The sequence below is a fragment of the Labeo rohita genome, chromosome 15 (assembly GCF_022985175.1).
Source record: "Labeo rohita strain BAU-BD-2019 chromosome 15, IGBB_LRoh.1.0, whole genome shotgun sequence".
NCBI classification, from domain to species: Eukaryota; Metazoa; Chordata; class Actinopteri; order Cypriniformes; family Cyprinidae; genus Labeo; species Labeo rohita.
In genome coordinates, this window is record NC_066883.1 from 8,092,691 (window position 1) to 8,112,078 (window position 19,388).

The window sequence follows — 19,388 nt, forward strand, 5'->3', positions numbered from 1 at the left end:
CAAAAATGTACATTTAATTCAATATTTTATTTGTCATTTCTTTGTAATTTGTGAAATGTACATAAAGAAAACTATATAAACATTGCCAGATAGAACATTCGTAAAAACTTGACAACTTAATCTAGATTTTCTATTAAACTAGGGTTTTTTTGTGGGCTCACTGAACCAAATACAATTTGGACTAAACGTAAATGCTGGAGGATGTAAAGCTGATACCGTTTGCACCGAACAGCTACAAATAGCGTCTTGTTTACATTAAGTGATAAATGGTATCCACACAAAGTCAAAGCAATATGCTATTTGTACTAAGGCTAAACTGTCTGAGCAACAGTGGCAGAAACATCAATCATAAACAGATTGAAACAGCCTGCGGAAAACACATACTTGTGCATATATTCTCACCGTCTCCAGTAAGTCAGCAACGGCTTTTGCACCCGGACAGCAGGAAAACAAAACAATAAATCAATCCCTCATTCGACGCAGCGCATCACACAGATCCGAGAACAAGTACTGTACGTACCTCACACACCACAAAGACGAGAAAGACACTGCCTCCCCCTTCTCATTTCCTTTTCTCTTCTCTCTCTGTGGTGTTGGCCTCGTCACACAGAGACCATGAACAGCGAGCAGAACGCTTGTAGACAGGCGGGAGGGACAAATGAGAGCAGATGAACGCACATACAAACAACACAAGCAGGGGAGTTTGAAAATCACAGTCAGGAGGGTCTGGGAGAGTAGGAGGGGGTTTGAGACGCAAGAAAAGGGATGAGAGACAATCAACGGGGGAGTTTTCTGAAGGGATGATGATAGCGGGGAAAGTAAACAGCTTCGCCTACGACCAAACGCCTGGGGCGGCTGCTTGATTCGTGCAACATCGTGACAAAGTAGAGGACAGTTCCTAATAAATTAAAGTAACACCCAGAGACAGAGAGAAAGTGAGCGGTACAAAATGAGCTTTAGCTTAGTGGTTAGTGCATACTGACACACTGATCTATGGTGCTCAAGTGGGCAATGCAAGTTCGAATCTTGCTTGCAACATTAATTTATCTACTTCCAGGTGAGAATTTAAAGTATTCCAAGCCCATAAAAGGACATGAAAATGGTAAAAATCTTTTTCAAAAAGATGAAAGGAAAAAAATAATATAATTTACGATGGTTTCGTGATGAAACAAATATTTGCTGATTTTTTTTTCATGGGAACGCAATAGGTTTGCAGGATTGTTTTCTCAGGGGAAAACAATACTTGCGAGAGATTGCATGGTTTCTCATGGTAACACAAAAGCACTGAAATATAATCTTTTTTTTTTTTCTTTTCAATCTTACAGTATGGAAGAAAAGATCTATGGCTTCTTTCGTGTCATCACAACTTTAATACAGGATTTTAGGGTTTGTTCATTTTGTTGAAGTTGTAATAACGATGTTTGCCCACTAAAATACCCCAAAATAGGCAAAATAAATTAATTCTGTAAGTATTTATTTATACTTTGAACCATGGTGCTCATGTAGGCAGCACAAATTTGAATCTTGCTCACTAAAAAAAGTCATTTCCCAGGTCTGACTACATAGAAAAGCCAGCAAGCCACATGATTCAAGGTATCATCATGGCTGTTTCATTTCAAACCCTTTCTAAAGATGAATACAAAATGAGATGTTCAGAATTGTCATGCTTCCCCTTTCAATATGAATGGATATAACTAGTGGCTTTCAAGCTTAGAAAAAAAGGTAAAAATAACATTAAAAAGTCCACAAAAATGAATCTAAATGACTCATGCAATACATGTCAGATCTACATTTCTGAATCATTAGTTTCAACATCTTCATTAACGTTCCACAGAAGACAGGTTTGAAATGACATATGACAGAATTTAAATTTTGGGCAAACTATACTTTTAAAAGAGTAAAACAAGAAGAAAACGCAAGCTGAAATAACATGGGCTCAAAGTATATAATGCACATTTACATCAAGCTATTTAGAGTATCCACTGGGACATGCCACATAAAAACAAACCACAACCCTTCCTTTCGCTCCACAGAAACTCCCATTTAGAATCGCCCCACCAGCCCCTATTCCCACAGTCCTCTGGCCGCTCATTCATAGGGACTTCATTCAGGCTGTCGGCTCAGAGTGTGCTAACACTTCTGCACCGTTAGAGGGGGCTTCCATTGTGGCCGGTTAAAGGATACAGGGACAGAGAGCTGTACTGTTGTGGTACAAAAGGCCATTCTGTTCTGGGCCGGCGGCCCATCATGCCCTGATGTAGTTAGACACTTGAGCGCACTTCACACGCTGAAAACCAATAAGCAGAGCGTATGAAGACCTGCTGATAGATGCTCTTTGTGAAATTATGTTTTTGACAATAAAGTTAAAGCGAAATGCCATCTGCAGCCCATTTTGCCTCCATAATATGAGTGTAACCTGACTGTCAATGTTGAAGAATGCAATGCAGGGCTTGATTTTATTCACCGGGAAGTGTGTGTGTTTAGCAAAATGGAGGCAGGTGGTTGAAGGGAGGTGTGGAGAATTAAGGCAGACTGGTGACATCAGCTGGAAAGGAAAGTTGTTACACAGGCGGAACAAGTTACTACATTTTGATTATGCATGGAAACATTTTTGGAATAGCATGCACCGGTGAATCATTCACAAAAAGGCTTGAAATATGTATTAAAGAAATAAATACATAAAGTCTGACACTACACTAATATTTTATTTTAAAGAAATGCAAAAGAAAATGTAGATTACATTAATGCTCCTACATTAATGTTTTAAGCATATTTGTGAGACTGATCATGTGAACACCTTTGAACAAGGTGAGAACATAATCATCAGGATTCACACGAACTCGGATGCTGCTAATGAACTTGTGGAAAAGCATATTTGGAGAGAAATATCTGTGAGGAATTTCATTCAGGATTTAGAAAATATCATAGCACTGAACCTGCACTCAATAGACATCACTTATTATGCTCGTGGTTGCATCACTCTCTTAGTATTTTTGGTGCTTAATGCTGATACTACTGACCACAACATTGTAGAACAGGTTCTGGGATGCGCGCTCACGTACTAGTGAATCATGTCGAAAGGTCAGGCCGAATGTAGGCAGAACCACAGACCCAGTGTTTACAAAGCGAACGCGCAAAGACTAAGAAAGTGCAAGTAAGTCAAACGCTGTTTACAAACAAAAAGGTACAACGATGTCAAACGATTCTGAAGTTGTAGGAGAAAATAAGGTGGAGTTTTTCACCATTCCCCACACAGACAATGAACTTAGATGTGATGCGTAGTAGTGATGGGAAGTTCGGATCATTTTACAGACTCTGACCTTTGAGTCTCGTTCAGCAAAATGAATATAATTAAAATGTTACGTGTTACTTCTCTAACACATCTACTGCTTACACAAACGCTGATCACACTACAAACAAGACAAAACAATAATGCTATAAGAAACAGAAAAGATTAATTAATTGTTTATCTGGGTCTTTAGTCTATGATTAGCTCACCTCACCTATTATCTGACAAGTTTTCGGGTTTGAGTTGTTTGTGACACGTGACAGCCCCAAACATGAATGAAAGACTCGAAAAACCCCAAGTCCATTATATGAAGAAAATCTTTACAACTGAAGAGACATGAAAGACATGAACATCTGGGATGACAAGGGGGTGAGTAAATTATTTGTAAATTATTGTTCTGGAAGTGGACTTCTCCTTCAATGGTGTTATCACTTTGTAGCAAGAAATGAAAAGGTGTCATATAAATCACAATTTCAATATGGTGTGCTGCAAGGCTCAATACTAGGACCACTTTTTGAATAATACAATCAGCTCTGTATTTCCTCAAAGTCAGATGAAACCTACCAATTCTCTAAACTAATGGACTACACAGTTAATATTAAAAGTTGGATGACTAACTGTTAACGCTGATACTACTGACCACAACTTTGTCTTAAATAAGCTTGCAAATTATGACGGCATTAACGGAATTAGCATAGTTTATATTATGTTTAACTTATTTATCTGGCTGTTATTACTTTATAGCAAGAAATAAAAAAGGTGTTATATAAATCACAATTTTGATATGATGTGCTGCAAGGCTCAATACTAAGATTGTTTTTTATTTTATTTTTTTTTTGTTTTGTTTTTAAAGAACCGTTTTTTAACAATCAGCTCTACATTTCCTTGAGGTTACATGAAACCTACCAATTCTCTAAACTAATGGACTGCATAGATAATATTAAAAGCTGGATGACTTAACTATTGATTAATTCAGAAAAAAAACAAAACAACAACAACAACAACAATTGCTTAATTACTGGATCAAAAACCGCCAAACATAATAACCTAGAAAACAATGTGTCTCTTGATGGATGTTCTGGCAAGGTCTTGGTATTCAGTTAAGAACCTTAACTGAAATCCATTTTCCATTTTAGAAATCCATATCTCTACAACAAATAACAAATTCATGTATTTATTACCTCAAGACTAGATTATTGCAATGCATTAAAAGTTCAACTTTTTCAAAATGCAGAAGTTAGAGTGTTTATAAGAATACCTATAATTAAACAAAACATACTGAAGTTAATATAAATGCTTCCGTTTTTGTTTCAGTTTGCATGTATTACATTAAAGTATATCAAACCTATTTCTACATGTGAAAGTGGCCCAGATTTGAATTTAAATATCAGGTTCAATATGTTTTTGGTTTTTGCTGTTTACACTGGGGAAAAATTACATTTGAGCCATGTTCAACAGCAGTGTGAACGTACATTCTCTTTTCCATTTGCTATGCCACCCTCGGTTTGAGTGTGTCATCGATTCAACAGAACAACACTGAGCGTGTGTGTCTGACTTTGTGTGTTTCTGAGAAAGAGAGACAGAGAGTATATTCCCCAGGGAGCCCGAATGACGTCACCGATCTGGGCATCAAGGTTACCTCACTCCCCACACACAGACCGCGAGAGGAAGAAGGGAGGAACGGAGGAAAAACAGAAGGAAGGAAGGAAGAGAAAAGACATTGGGGAGAGTGCAAAGAGTTTTGATGGGTTTGCAGGGATACTGTGCTCTTTTTCTTTTAACAGGACAAAAAAAAAATCAGATCACCTACAGATTCAGTCTGCTTTAACTTCAGCAAGAGACTATTATTCTTTCTTTAAAAAAACAAACTGTTGACCAACACACATTTGAAAGGAAAATTTAGGACTCTGTGCACATAATAAGCAAATTATGCAAATACATACAGCTTTTCTCAGAGCTACAGTGGAAATGCACCACAGGATTCATGGGAGGGAGCCGTCTGAACGTCACACGCCACTGTAGAGTTGATCTTCACAGCATATCGTCATCTATTAACTGCTTACTTCCTGTCTTCCTGTGAATTTCTGCCTGTGCAACCGTGACAGACTTCAAATAGCTTCCCTCCTGTTGTCTAAGCTTTCACACAGGTGTGTGCACAGAAACCTTACATTGCAAAAAGCACGTTCTTTATCTGTAGTTTTTTTTTTTTTTACAGTTGCAGAGTAAAAATATATTAATACGCTAAAAACGAGATAAATTGACTTCAGAAGAAATAATGTGTATTTTAAATTATAAAAAATATATTTAATTAACATAGAACCTTTCATACATTAAATGCAGCTCAAATTATTACGCAATTAAGGATATTTTTTTTCTTCAATTTCTTACCAATAATGTTTCACTTGTTATAACACAAAAATAAATACATTTTGTAAAGAAAAAAAAAGAAGTTTAATACAATATATAAACTAAAGATATATTTTCTGAAAATAAATCTTAATATCCTATGCAAATTTTCTTCTCAGGAGCTTTTATCTTGTTTAGCTTAAGGCTTTCAAACATTTAAAAAATGTGAATAATAGCCCTAATTTACATGCAAACCTACAGTCTGTGAGTAAAAGAATGAGCTGAAAATGAGGAGAACAAATCATAATATTGTTCAGATCTAATAAGCAATCTGTAAGTGACCTAAACCGTAATCTGTAAATTTACTGCTGGAGGATATGATTAAGAGGAAAAAGGAATCGAGTTCTTCACAGTCGACAAGCTGCTCACAAAAAGAAGGAGAGATTGCAGCGGGCAAAGCCAAATCTCGTCCTCTCTCTCTCTCTCTCTCTCTCTCTCTCTCTCTCTCTTCTGTCATTTTCATGCCAGGTCTCAGGTACTGCAGTGCAGAGCTGGCAGAATGTTAAACAAGCAAACGAAGGGAACATGGAGGAATAATGGTAACTCAGAGAAATATAAGAGAAAGTTAAGGGAAGGTATGAAATTGTACATGGTGGGTAAAGGCAGCAGGGTGCAATGCTAAAGGACGGATGCAGATGGATAAAGTATAGCTGGTTTGAAAAGATGAAAGGACGACGTGACAGACAAGACCAACCGGTTTCTAGAAATCAGTAATGACCCTATGTACTCCCATAACCTTCATATTCTGTTTCAATCCAATGTAATAGCTCAAAAACATAATTAACATTAAAGACTCACGGTTAATACTTCATGAGTTTTTATAATCTTATGAGAACAGTTTGTAAACAAAATTTCAACTTCATAACACACTTCAAATGAAAAATATTACATTACTAATGCTTGGAGGCTCCGAGACAGCAGATAAGCATGAATAAATGCAATGAATTATCACGCACTAAGACTCTCTGACTGACTTATATATAAACTGAAGCGACACTGCTGACAGTTTATTTTGATTTATTTCTCGACAGAAGCAGAGGCAACACCAGTGTTTTTATTCAATAATAGTTGTGTTTCTGAAAAGTCTGTCTGCTTTGTGAAACAACACAAGATTAAAGCTTCAGTAATGTCTCTCTAGCGGGTTTTGATTAGGTCAGAGAAGCAAATTAAAAGAATCCGAAGGGAAAATAAGAGGTTAATTGCAAAATTACTATCATTATTTTCATACGTCCATCACTAGAGCCTCTGGGAAGCAAAACAACAGGAAAGTCAATCCTAAAAGAACATGAAGGTTAATAGATACTACCCATCTTATTGAAGATGGGTAGTGTCTATTAACGATCTGCTTCTGAAAATACTTTCCATTACTTCCAGAATTTTTCATTAAATATCTCCAAAGAGCAATTGGACATAAATGCTTGTTTAGGCTCATAATAGCTATAATAAAGACTAACTATTTTTTAAAAGTGTTATCACTGAGATAAATACACAATTTATTTTAGTTTTAGTATGTTTTAATTGTCTTTTAACGAATTAGTATAGAGTTATAGTATTTGCTATGTTTTGTTATCAGCCATAAAATTAAAATAATTCCTGTTTTGTTTTGTTTTTTTGTATCAATATTGGTGCATAATTAGAAATATGTAATATCATTGAAGTACAATAGTAGATTTATTTGCTCATTTAATAGCATCCATCATTAAACGAGCCTACTTTAGTGTAAATTTCACAAATATACAGCATAAAATGAAACCCATACTCACTATAAAAATGTGCCTCAGGATTTGATTATGCTGCTTCTTGCATGTGAAATGAAATGCGAAATGTCCAGAGAAACGTTTAGTTAGAGATGCTAAAAGGTTAATTCTTCCTCCGAGTTTGAAAATAACACTACCTACACTAAACTCTACTCTAAACCTAACCAATAGCGTTAACAAAACCAAATGTGAAAAACATTTTCTGAAGCAACCATGGCATTTTAGCTTGCTTCTACAAATCCTTGATCTCTGTTAGTGTCATGACTCACAGGACTCGTACCTGAGCACTCTTATGCAATCTTATGCAGTGTTGTACCAGGTGTGCTACCGAGCAAGTTTACCTTGTCAGAAAAGCCATATATGCATCTGATAAAGAAATGCAAATGTGAAAAAGTTAGTTTAGAAATCACAGTGAATGTTTTTTGAGGAGGAAGTGCACAGAGATGTGTCTTTTTTAATTAATAATCTGCTCCTGTAATCATAATTTGTCTGAAAAGGTGTTCATTCCAGCTGGAAACTGCAGTGAATTGGATGTAAAAGTACATTTTTGGAGTTTTGCCGAGATTTATAGTAGATAAGTTCCAAATTTGTTTGTGTGTCTTATTCTGTGGCATTATATTTTATTATTTTTGGTATAATGCCCACTGGCTCTCAAGAAATCAGCCATTTAAAAACCCACACTGATCGACCCCCAAAATCCTCAGGTCTAATGAAACATTGTTCAAAAAGACCTTCTGTAAGACACATCAGATGGCAGCTGAGAAGGTGGACTGCTAGATCACTGACCTTAACTTGGACCCTGAACACACACACACACACCGGTACAGATGGAGTCTTGGCGTAGACAGGAAAGTGTGGCCATCTCCCTGCTCTCACACACCCAACGGCAGGATGTACCAGTGCTCCCGAGCCCTGAGCAGTGCTTCAGGGGTCACGCAGGGGATGACTAGAGAGTGCACTCCACCTCCAGAGAGCTTAACAACCAGCCTTTCCCACAGCAAACCACACCCTGGAGTCTCCCTGTCTTTCTGATCTGGAGCCAGTGTTGCGCTCTCTCCAACGATGGTTACGGTTTGGATCGGGATTTGAGAAGCTGCTCCTAGATTAGAGCCAAAGGGCAACTGCCCCTCAAAAAAGTCATTTTGTTAATACTACTACACAGCGAAGCGTAAAATGGTGGGCTGAAGACAACACTGTTCCAGAAAATAATGGGTTAATTCTCAGTAAGCGTTGATGGGGATACGCATGAAGGATAAACATGCAAACAGGATGATGCTGGTTACATAACATCTTTATCTTCATGACCACATAATCCAATAACTGTCGACACAAACCAGTGTGTCTCTGGCCAAATCAAACATCAGCAAAGCCTGGCCGAAAGTTTACCGCAAGACTCTGAAACAAAACTACTAAACAATAGTATTGCTATTTAAATGGGTGAAAATCACCTTAAAATGTACACTGGTGCAATTTGCATGATGAAACTAAGAGGAAGTACAGTGGAAGATAAGATAAAGAACTAAGCTATCAGTGACCTTACTACAGTTCATGTCGACACAAAGAAACGAATGTGAAAATAAGTTTGATGCAACGCACTCCAGTGTAGCAGCATCAAATAAAAATGTCAGAAGGCGGGTCAGTGCGTTTAGAAATCCACTTTAGCATATTCCTGTTTAATTCAGACTTTTCCACACCCTCATAATAGACATTATTCACTGCCACCTACCAAAAACTCCTTAAAGGCGTCCTATTATGCTCTTTAACAGAGTCTTGATTTTATTTTGGGGGTGTACTAGAACATACTTTCATGCTTGGTGGATCAAAAAACACATTATTTTTAACGTAATTTACATTATTACAATACATTTCTCCCAGCCTGGCACAATGACTCGATTAGTTCCGGGTTCCGCCTTCCGAAAAACGAAATGTGATTGGTTAGCTGTCCCACTGCGTTGCGATTGGCTAACAGCTTAGATGGTGTTTCAGTACTGTCACGCCCCTTGTCAAAGAAGCAATTTCCGTGTACAACTGTTAGCGCAAGCTAAAGTGATTCTTACGTTTTAAACATGGATATTTTTCTTACAAAAGCGAATTGATTCGACACAAGAGGCCTTTATTAACCCCCTGGAGCCGTGTGAGGCAAATTTTAATATAACTCCGATTGCATTCGTCTGAAAGAAGGAAGTCATATACACCTAGGATGCATGGAGGGTGAGTAAATAATACACTACAGTAGTGTTGGGTCCTATCATCAGCCTGCGAGATCGCCAATACATGATATTATTGTGCTAATGTATTTAATTATTTACATACTTATTTTCATTGTCCGAAACCAGCTCCAGCATAAGGCTAAAAGCAGTCTAACATTATTAAAGAACATCATCACTGATTAACCTAGCCTATTCTAGTGCAAGTTTATGCATTTTAAAAAACACTCGCGTTATACGTGAAGGTAACGTTATCTACGCTGTATGATGAATAAATCTCTTATCACACACTGCACACGTCTGCGGCGCGTTATAGCTCAGACGCGGTAACCGGAGTAATCTGCGGCTTCAGAATGTGTTTCAACCCCCTGTACTGCACACGTCTGTCGCGCATTATTGCTCTGAATCAATGCTTGTGTTTATACCGGCCACGCTACGGTTCCTTGAAGCGGCTCTCTGCACTGCATCGTTAGGGTAATCCCCCACCTCATCCCTACACCTCCCCCCTCCAACAATTAGAATTTCCATGGGCGGGATTTAATTTAATGATATTCTAATGGACCGCGTTGTGACTTAATTGCATGCGGAAAACAAACGTTGTAGTCCAAAGGAGCCGTTTGTTGTAGTTTTTAAAAAGGAATTTTTTAAAAACGAAATATCTCGCTTTGGAGTGGATTTTGAGATTTGTAACTTTGTAGATCTTTTTTATGCCCAAAGATACACACCACACACTGACTAAAGTTCAAAAAGTGAAAAAGCATAATAGGACCCCTTTAAAGGGATCGTTCACCCAAACATGAAAAGCCTGTAATCAGTGGTGTGCGATATTATTTATCATCTACAGTAATATTGTAATTGTTGTTTCAGTGATGTGCAAGCTGACATTATTGAGTATGTCACTCACTTTGCTAAAAAACAAACAAAAACACGCCTTGAGAGCTCATTCACTGCTTGATGAAGCTTAGATGCTCCTATAAGGGCAAAAATATCCCTGTAGGGTTCTTTTTTTAACTATATCACATAAGACAAGATATGGTTAAGTAATATCATACAAACAAGAGCACTATTTTCCTGAATACGAGTGCATGAGTGTGATCACAAATGAGATATTAATGAAGCTGATATTGAGTGAGTAACATTTAGACACAATATTATGTTGTTGTTTTTTCTGTTTCACCAATGAAAATAGTTCCAAACAAAGCCGAAGCTGAACATTTGCATGTCACTGAATCTGGAATCCAGAACGAATCTGGTTTTGAATGAATCATTTGAATCAATGATTCAGTGATTCATTCGACAGCCACTTGGGCCCTGTCCAAACGGCACACTTCATACACACTTACGGTCTTGCTGACTTATAATGGCCACTGTGTACATGTGTCCACAAGACCGTAGGGTGTCCCATTCATCATTTTAGCAATTTAAAAGGGTGCTCGTGAGCGCCCCTTTTGCGGCTGCTATGTGCCCTCGATGTGCACTTCTGCTGAGTCCACACTGATGCACGCTCCGCAGACGCTTCTCGACAGTCAAAGCGGCATTACGCCACGAAAGTGTGGAAAGATTGTGAGGGTGTGATTTGGGACAGGGCCTTGCTTCATTTTCAAATGAATCAGCTGTTTTGAAAAATTCATTTGAATCAATGATTCAATGAATCCCTCATTAGGACTTTGTTCTTTGAAAAAAATCCTTAAAGTATTGATATATTATTTTTTGTCAATATTGCACACCCCTACTGCCAGCCTCATGTTGTTGTTTTTATGTGGAACATGACAAAAATTATTTCGAAAAATGTCTCTTTTTTTTGTTGTTCATACTATGAAAGTCAAAGAAGTTCAATACAATGTTGTTTTGGACCCCATTAACTTTTACTGTATGGGCAAAAACTGTGAAAACCTTTTGGGTTCCACAGAAGAAAGAAAGTCATATGGGTTTGGAACAACATGATGAGTAAATAATGACAGAATTTTCATATTTGGGTGCACTAGCCTGATTAATGAGAAAACATAACTACTTTTCATTTTGGCAAAAGAGAGGTGATTTCATATGAATTTTTACAATATGAGTTATCCAAAAAACAAACAATTTTTAGGAAAAAGGTCCACCCTTAAACCTAATCCTCTGTGGGGCATAAGCAAAACATTTAGTGAAGTCATGAATTTCATACAAATTCACCACTCACCAAACTCACCAAAATGTAAAATATTAAGGAACTTCTTTGGGAATATATTGGAACAACATTCTACAAAAATGCACCAGTTTCAACTTAACTGCAAAGTTTTCATACTTTATTGAAACTGGTGAAACATTCACTAGAAATAGCAAGGGTCCGTGCTGTACATTCAGTAGTTCTCTTTACAGGAACTGGTGATGATGTCATTCATCATTTTTTATGGTGAACATATAACATTAGCACACCGACCTGGAACACAGTGTACGACATACGTCAGTCCGCAAATAAATTATCTTCCCGATCCAGATAACAGAGTTGTGGAAATGGCTCTTGCTCTGCAAGCAGTAATTGATTTACAGCATATTGGACAGGCTAATTAGAGCAGCTCCATCACGACCTCTGAGCATTCCTCCCAAATGACTGAATCCGTGCATGTTTACATGAGTGCATTCACATCCGCTCTGCCTACATTAAGTTTCAGTTATTAGTATAGTGATTGCTAAGGCAGGGTGATGGGTTCTTCAAAAACCCTTATCCCACGTATTAAGCTTCGGCAAGTCCCACACGGTTTTACAGACATGAGTGATACCTAAAACTGTGTGGGCTGTTGAGGAGAGGAGAGCTGTTAGATGTATATGGAAGCCTGTGGGTAGCAAAAATCCTTTTGAAATGTAATATGGAAAATGGAAATGCAGTATGTAAAATGGCAATGTATTTCTGTATTTAAATTTACATTTTCCCACACATATGTGCAACATTTAAAATTCAATGATATAATTTACACTTGCCATTTCCTACACTAGATTTATTATGTAAACCATATTTTAATGCTTTATAAGTTGCAAAATTAACATGAAAATGTATTACCTAAATGTATCTAGTTCCAAGCAAAACTGCAGCAAAATTATCATTTAAATTAGGGCTGCACTAAATCACATGCAATTATCATGCGTGTTTAGTCAATAAATCCAGTTCTTTGATTAGTAGTAAATTTCCATTACGTGTGTTCAGCTGGAGCGGCAATTAATACACAGAGCCGTAAATCACTGAAAAGCTACGCAAAATCGCACTCATAATCAAATGCGATTCATCTGCGATTATGAGCACGATTTTGCATAGCTTTACTGACTAAACGTGCCTGACAATCGCATGCGTTTTATCGTGCAGCCCTAATTTAAATGCTATTTTTCCTTAATGCATTTAGACTCATGGGTAGGACACTTCACTGCAATTTTGGTAATACATTTTCATTTTCATTTTGCAACTTATAAAGTGTTAAAATACGTTTTCAATTTACATTTTAAATCTAGTGTAGGAAATGGTAAGTCTAAATTATGCTAAATTATGTTCCATTTTCATTTTGCATTAAATGTTGCACGTTCAGTCATGGCCAAAAATATCAGCACCCTTGCAATTCTGTCAGAAAATGCAACACTTCTCTCAGAAAATTGTTCCAGTTGCAAATGTTTTGGTATTCACATGCTTATTGTTTTTGTTTGCACTGCAACAACACAAAAGAAGAAAGTCGAATTTTATCAAATTTCACACAGAACTCACAAATGGACTGGACAAAATAATTGGCACCTTGTCAAAATTGTAAGAAATAATTGCTTTTCAAGCATGTGATGCTCCTGTAATTTGTATTTAGACACACCTGTGGCAAGTAACAGGTGTGGGCAATATAGTAATCACAATCATTTCAACCAGTTAAAATGGAGAAAAGTTGACTCAACCTGTGTTGTGCATCACACTGAGCATGGACAAAAGAAAGAAGTGTAAAGAGTTGTCTGTGGATTTGAGAGAAAAAATTGTGGAAAAACATGTTAAAGGAGAACTCCACTTCCAGAACAATTCACAAATAATTTACTCACCCCCTTGTCATCCAAGATGTTCATGTCTTTCTGTCTTCAGTCGTAAAGAAATGAAGGAATCGTTCAAGAACGACCTGTGAATGTGCATCCGAGAGCCTGTGCTATCGTTTCACTAGATAAGACCCTTCTTCATCGGCTGGGATCGTTTAGAGCCCTTTGAAGCTGCATTTAAACTACATTTTGGAAGTTCAAAATCGGAGGCACAGTTGAAGTCCATTATATGAAGAAAAATCCTGAAATGCTTTCCTCAAAAACCATAATTTCTTTACAACTGAAGACAGAAAGACATAAACATCTTAAATGACAAGGGGGTGAGTGAATTATTTGTAAACTGTTGTTTTGGAAGTGGACTTCTCCTTTAATGTTCCTGTGTCCACTGTGTGCAATATCATCAAGAGGTTGGCCCGTGGCACTGTAGCTAACCTCCCTGGACATGGATGGAAGAGCAAAATTAATGTAAAATTACTACGAAGGATTGTTCGAATGGTGGATAAAGAACCCCGATTAACTTCCAAAAAATTCAAGCTGATCTGCAGACACAGGGTACAACAGTGTCAGCTCACACTATCCATCGCCATCTGAATAAAAAGGGCCGCTATTGTAGGAGACCCAGGAGGACACCACAAAGGCATAAAAAAGCAAGAATGGAGTTTGCCAAAACTTATGTGACCAAACCACAATCTCTCTGGGAGAACATACTGTGGACAGATGAGACAAAAGCTTTTTGGTAAAGGACATTATGGCACTGTTTACAGAAAAATAAATGGGACCTTCAAGGAAAAGAACAGAGTCCCTACAGTCAAACATGGTGGACAGTCAAAGATGTTTTGGGGTTGCTTTGCTGCTTCTGACACAGGATGCCTTGACTGTGTGAACAGTATCATGAAATCTGATGATTACCAAAGAATTTTGGGGCGCAGTGTAGTGGCCAGTGTCAGAAAGCTGCATCTCCACCAGAGGTCATGGGTCTTCCAGCAGGACAATGACCCGAAACACACTTCAGAAAGCACTCAGAAATGGTTACAAACAAAGCGCTGGAAAGTTGTGAAATGGCCAGCAATGAGTCCAGATCTGTATTCCACAGAACACCTGTGGACAGATCTCAAAACAGCAGTTGGGAGAGGGCATCCTTGAAATCTGAATGATCTGGAGCAGTTTGTAAAAGAAGAGTGGTCCAGAATTCCAGTAGAGAGGTGTAAGAAACTCATTCATGGTTACAGGAAGTGATTGATTTCAGTTATTTTTTTCCAAAGGGGGTGCTACCAAAAATTAAGTTAAAGGTGCCAATAATTTTTCCAGTGCATTTTTGGGTTCTGTGTGGAATTGTATCAGATTTGACTTTTCTTCTCTTTTTTGTGTTGTTCCAATGCAAACAAAATAATAATAATAATAATACACATGTGAGTACCAAAACATTTGCAACTGCAACAATTTTCTGAGAGAAGCGTTGCATTTTCTGACCGAAATGCAAGGGTGCCAATATTTTTGGGCATGACTGTATGTATGGGAAAATCGAAATTTAAATATAGAAATACATTGCCATTTTACATACTGCATTGCCATTTTGCATATTACATTTCAAAATGAATTTTGCTGCCCATATGCTTCCATAGATGTACACTTTTTGCCTGGAAGACAATAAAATAAGTAGCTGTTTTAACTGTCTGTTGAATTTTACAGTGCATATTTTCAGCATTTTTTTTTTAGATTATTACATTTCTTTCTCTTTTTTATGCAAAGGATCCTAAGCTGATGCAGTTCTTTGTTTGTGTAATCCAATGTATTCAGATTTATTCTGTCATATTCACATGTGACCCTGGGCCAAAAAAACAGTCATACGCAGCAAGAGTCAAAAATGATCTTTTATGTCAAAAAATCATTGGAATATTAAGTCAAGATTATGTTCCACAAAGACATTTTGTAAATGTCTTACCATAAATATATAAAAACTTAATTGTTGATTAGTAATATGCAATGCTAAGAACTTAATTTGGACAACTTTAAAGGCGATTTTCTCAATATTTTGATTGTTTTGCACCCTCAGATTCCAGATTTTCAAATAGTTGTATCTTAGCAAAATATTGTCCTATCCTAACAAACCACACATCAATAGAAAATGTCTTTATTCAGCTTTCAGATGATGTATATCATGATTCTAATTGTATAAAGTGAAGTAAAAACCTCATGTTTCACAGCACAGTTGTAAAGCAGATCTCGCGGGAAAACAGCATATACCTGTTACAGTACAACTATCCTTGCGCGACCCCCCAGCGCTCTAGTTGCCATGGTAACGTACGCCAGTCCGTAAAGCGTTGTGCAACTCAAGATGCTCTCGTAGCCACTCCCTGTAAACAAACGAGTGAAACCTCGAACAAAGAGGCAATGAATAAAAACCAGTCGGTCTTGTGCTTAAAATATATCGCGAACGACTCTCCAGAAAGGAATCTGTGCCATTCTGTTAACCGAACGGGTTCGGCGTGTCGTGTCACTGAGGAAGAGTTTGATAATTTCGGGGAATACACGCGTTACAATAAATAGTTTGTTTGCGACAGAGAGCAGCGATAACGACCCAGCTTCGTTCGAGCGCTGTGCAACATATGAACATTTGGACTGTTTCTTTTCCTGAAAAAGATGCTTCGTGTTTAATGAAACGCGCGAACGTCCCAAATATGATTCAAACAGTTGTTAGAATAAACAGTGTTGCGTCGTACAAGAGTAGCAAATGATTTGTCGTGAGTTTGGTTACATCAGTCCTTGCGCAATCGAAGAGTAAACATTAAAAACAGACTGATGCGATCTATCTCCAAACGTGCAGAATTCGCCTTTTTACGTGCCAAGAATCAATTTAAAGCAGCTTCGCACAGTTCACCCCACGGTGTGCCAATGAGACGGCTTGCAGATGTGTTTGATGTAATAAAAAGCATCAGTGCGACTCACGTTATTTCGTAAATCTTGCAGCGCTACACTCATCGTGCAGCATCGGCGCTCCGCACGCGACTAAGCCATCCCTCGCGCCTGAAACAAACATGATCAGTGAGTGTTAAAACCATCCTTCATCCACTGGCAGTCGCAGTTTTCCATCTGCAAATGCTGAAAACAGACTGACAGATGCAATGCGTTTAGCCTACCGCTGAACGTTTTCAGAAGACGGCGCGCATGATGGGCTGCTGTGCCACCGCCAACGACCAGCACGTCCTCTGTTCTGTGTATTACAACATAGAACGATGTCTGAGGGAGATAGATAGAGATCAGCCTGTGCTCGCTCACTCTCTCTCTCTTTCTCTCATTCCCCCGCCCCTTTCGCTCTCATGCGCGCCGGCTCCGTGTCCGTGATTGAATGCGCGCTCCCGGACGCCCTCTCGAACTGCTGCAGCATCTGTATGGAGCGGGCTGCTCACGCTGTCATAAACATCAAGTGGGATGAGCGCTAATACCCTCTTCATGTACTCTTAAAAGTCTCAATTTTCCCCGTAGTTCTTGAGCTGCCATATGGTTCTTTAGAGATTAAAACGTCGTGATGTTACACTGTTCTTCAGATCAGTGTATTGGTTTATGGAGCATCACTACATATAGTTTTCTAAAGAGCTACAGGCTATATTAAAAGTTACTGGAAAGTCATTTACATATTATTATTATTTTAAAACGTATCTCCGCTATTTGAAAAATATGTATAAAGACAACATACAAGTAAATGTACATACCAATATCTGCATGGATTGTTTTTGCTGTAAAACTGTATATATACATTTACATTTAGCAGACGCTTTTATCCAAAGGACAGTGGAAGCATATTCATATGCATATGGTGTGTTTGATTGTAAATTATACCCCAGACATTATCACAATCAGTGTCACTATGCCAGTCAGCTAAATAATGTTACTTGTAGCGTTTGCAGGACAAGGCTCAAAACATCACAGAAAATCAAATGCTTGCAGGACACAAAAATGTAATCAATGAATGCAACACTGGAAAATAAAGAATTTGAACGCTATAAAGCCTACTGTATCGTATTTGATACTCAGTGCTGGGCAGTGGTCGAACTGTAAAAAAATTCAAGGGGGATGGTGAGGCGGGGGCGTCCTATGAATACAAATAATGATGAAGTTTGTCTAATTTTTAAATACATTTTTATTATTATCATTTTAAATAAGCTTTATTAAATGAACACTGTAAAACATAAAAAACTCAATTTGTTGAGTTGCCTTAAAATTTTAAGTTCAGTCAACTAAAATAAGTTTAGTCAACATAAAATGTTAAGTTGTACTAAGTAACAACTTAGATATTTGTGTTTGCTAAACTTAACAGATGGGTAAGTAACCCAGCTGCCTTAAAAAAAAGTTGATTCAACTCAAATATCTAAATTGTCACAGTATAATTTAACATTTCAAGTTGAATAAACTTTTTTTGAGTTGACTGAACTTAAAATTAGAAGGCAGCCAGGTTACAAATTATTTTAAGTTGACTCAACAAATTGTTTTTTTACAGTGTATGATTTCTAAGCTGTTTTCCTGTTGGCCCTGCAAATATCAAAAGTTTTATATTTTTGCGGGGACATTTGGTCCTCACAATGTAGGTTAAACAAATGCACACATCCACATACATCCACAGCCATGCACACAATCTCTTTGTGCTAAGTGACCTAGATGATGCCCCTTATTTAAGGGTATAATCAGACTACAGTTACTTTTTATGGATTGCATGATTACAAATTATTCACACATTGGCATTAAATTATTCATAAAATAGTTAATCCGTATGAGATAAATACAAGTGACTAAACACAGCTGATGTATAACTGAAGAAAATAAAAAATAAAATAAAACCTGGAAGACTTTGTCCATGTCATGGTTATTATTGTTTGTTCATGTGATGATTCCCAGAATATTTTTGTCAAAACCCTCTGACCTAAAATATTTACTTGAAGTCCCCCTGAGATTCTAAGTTAATATTTCTAGTAATTAAACAACATTTGTATGTTCTCTGATGTTGGTTTATATATGAAGAGTTCAGATGCAAAACCAGCTAAATCCATCTGACGTCTTTCTTTAAAAAATGCATTTTCATCAGGCTCAGATGTATAGGTTTCTATGTAAGTACTTGTACTTCTGATTGGGCTGAGGCTGGGATTTTAGCGAGTTTGAAGTAAAAGTATTTGATGGACTTATAATATGTGTCAGGAGCATTCACTCAGTATCATTATCTCATTTTTGACCGAAATGGCTTTTAGCTGGTTTTGCATCTGAACTCTTCATATATATCTTTCAGGTCCCACAAATTCTCTGTTTTTTGTGTATTTGAACACTTCCCAACAATGACTGTATGATTTTGAGATCCATCTTTTCACACAGAGGACAACTCACTGCAACACAACTTCAAATGCTCACTGATGCTTCAAAAGGAAACACAATGCATTAAGAGACAGGGTTGAAAAGTTTTGAACAGAGTGAAGATGTGTACATTTTTCTTATTTTGCCTAAATATCTTTTTATTATTATTATTATTGTTCAGTACTGTCCTTCAGAAGCTACAGAGGATACTTACATGTTTGCCAGAAATTCACCCACTCTGTTCAAAACCTTTCACGCCCCGGCTCTTAATGCATTGTGTTTCCTTTTGAAGCATCAGTGAGTGTTTGAACCTTCTGTAATAGTTGCATATGAGTCCCTCAGTTGTCCTCAGTGTGAAGT

The 19,388-nt window shown here is 37.5% G+C and overlaps 1 protein-coding gene across 4 annotated transcripts in view; it reads right to left on the minus strand.

Moving 5' to 3' along the window:
* ece2b (endothelin converting enzyme 2b) overlaps positions 1-16,975 on the minus strand; it is a 72,294-nt gene extending 55,319 nt beyond the window's left edge. The window contains exons 1-2 of one of the 4 annotated variants that reach the window (XM_051129346.1): positions 16,829-16,975; positions 16,638-16,715 (exon numbers count right to left, since the gene is read on the minus strand). In XM_051129346.1, the coding sequence (XP_050985303.1) occupies positions 16,638-16,670 (33 nt within the window). In that variant the 5' untranslated portion in view covers positions 16,671-16,715; positions 16,829-16,975. Of the gene's footprint in view, positions 1-384; positions 684-16,637; positions 16,716-16,828 lie in introns of those variants that run through there. The other 3 variants (XM_051129349.1, XM_051129347.1, XM_051129348.1) reach the window with 3 other exon arrangements.
* Positions 16,976-19,388: the final 2,413 nt, after the last annotated feature.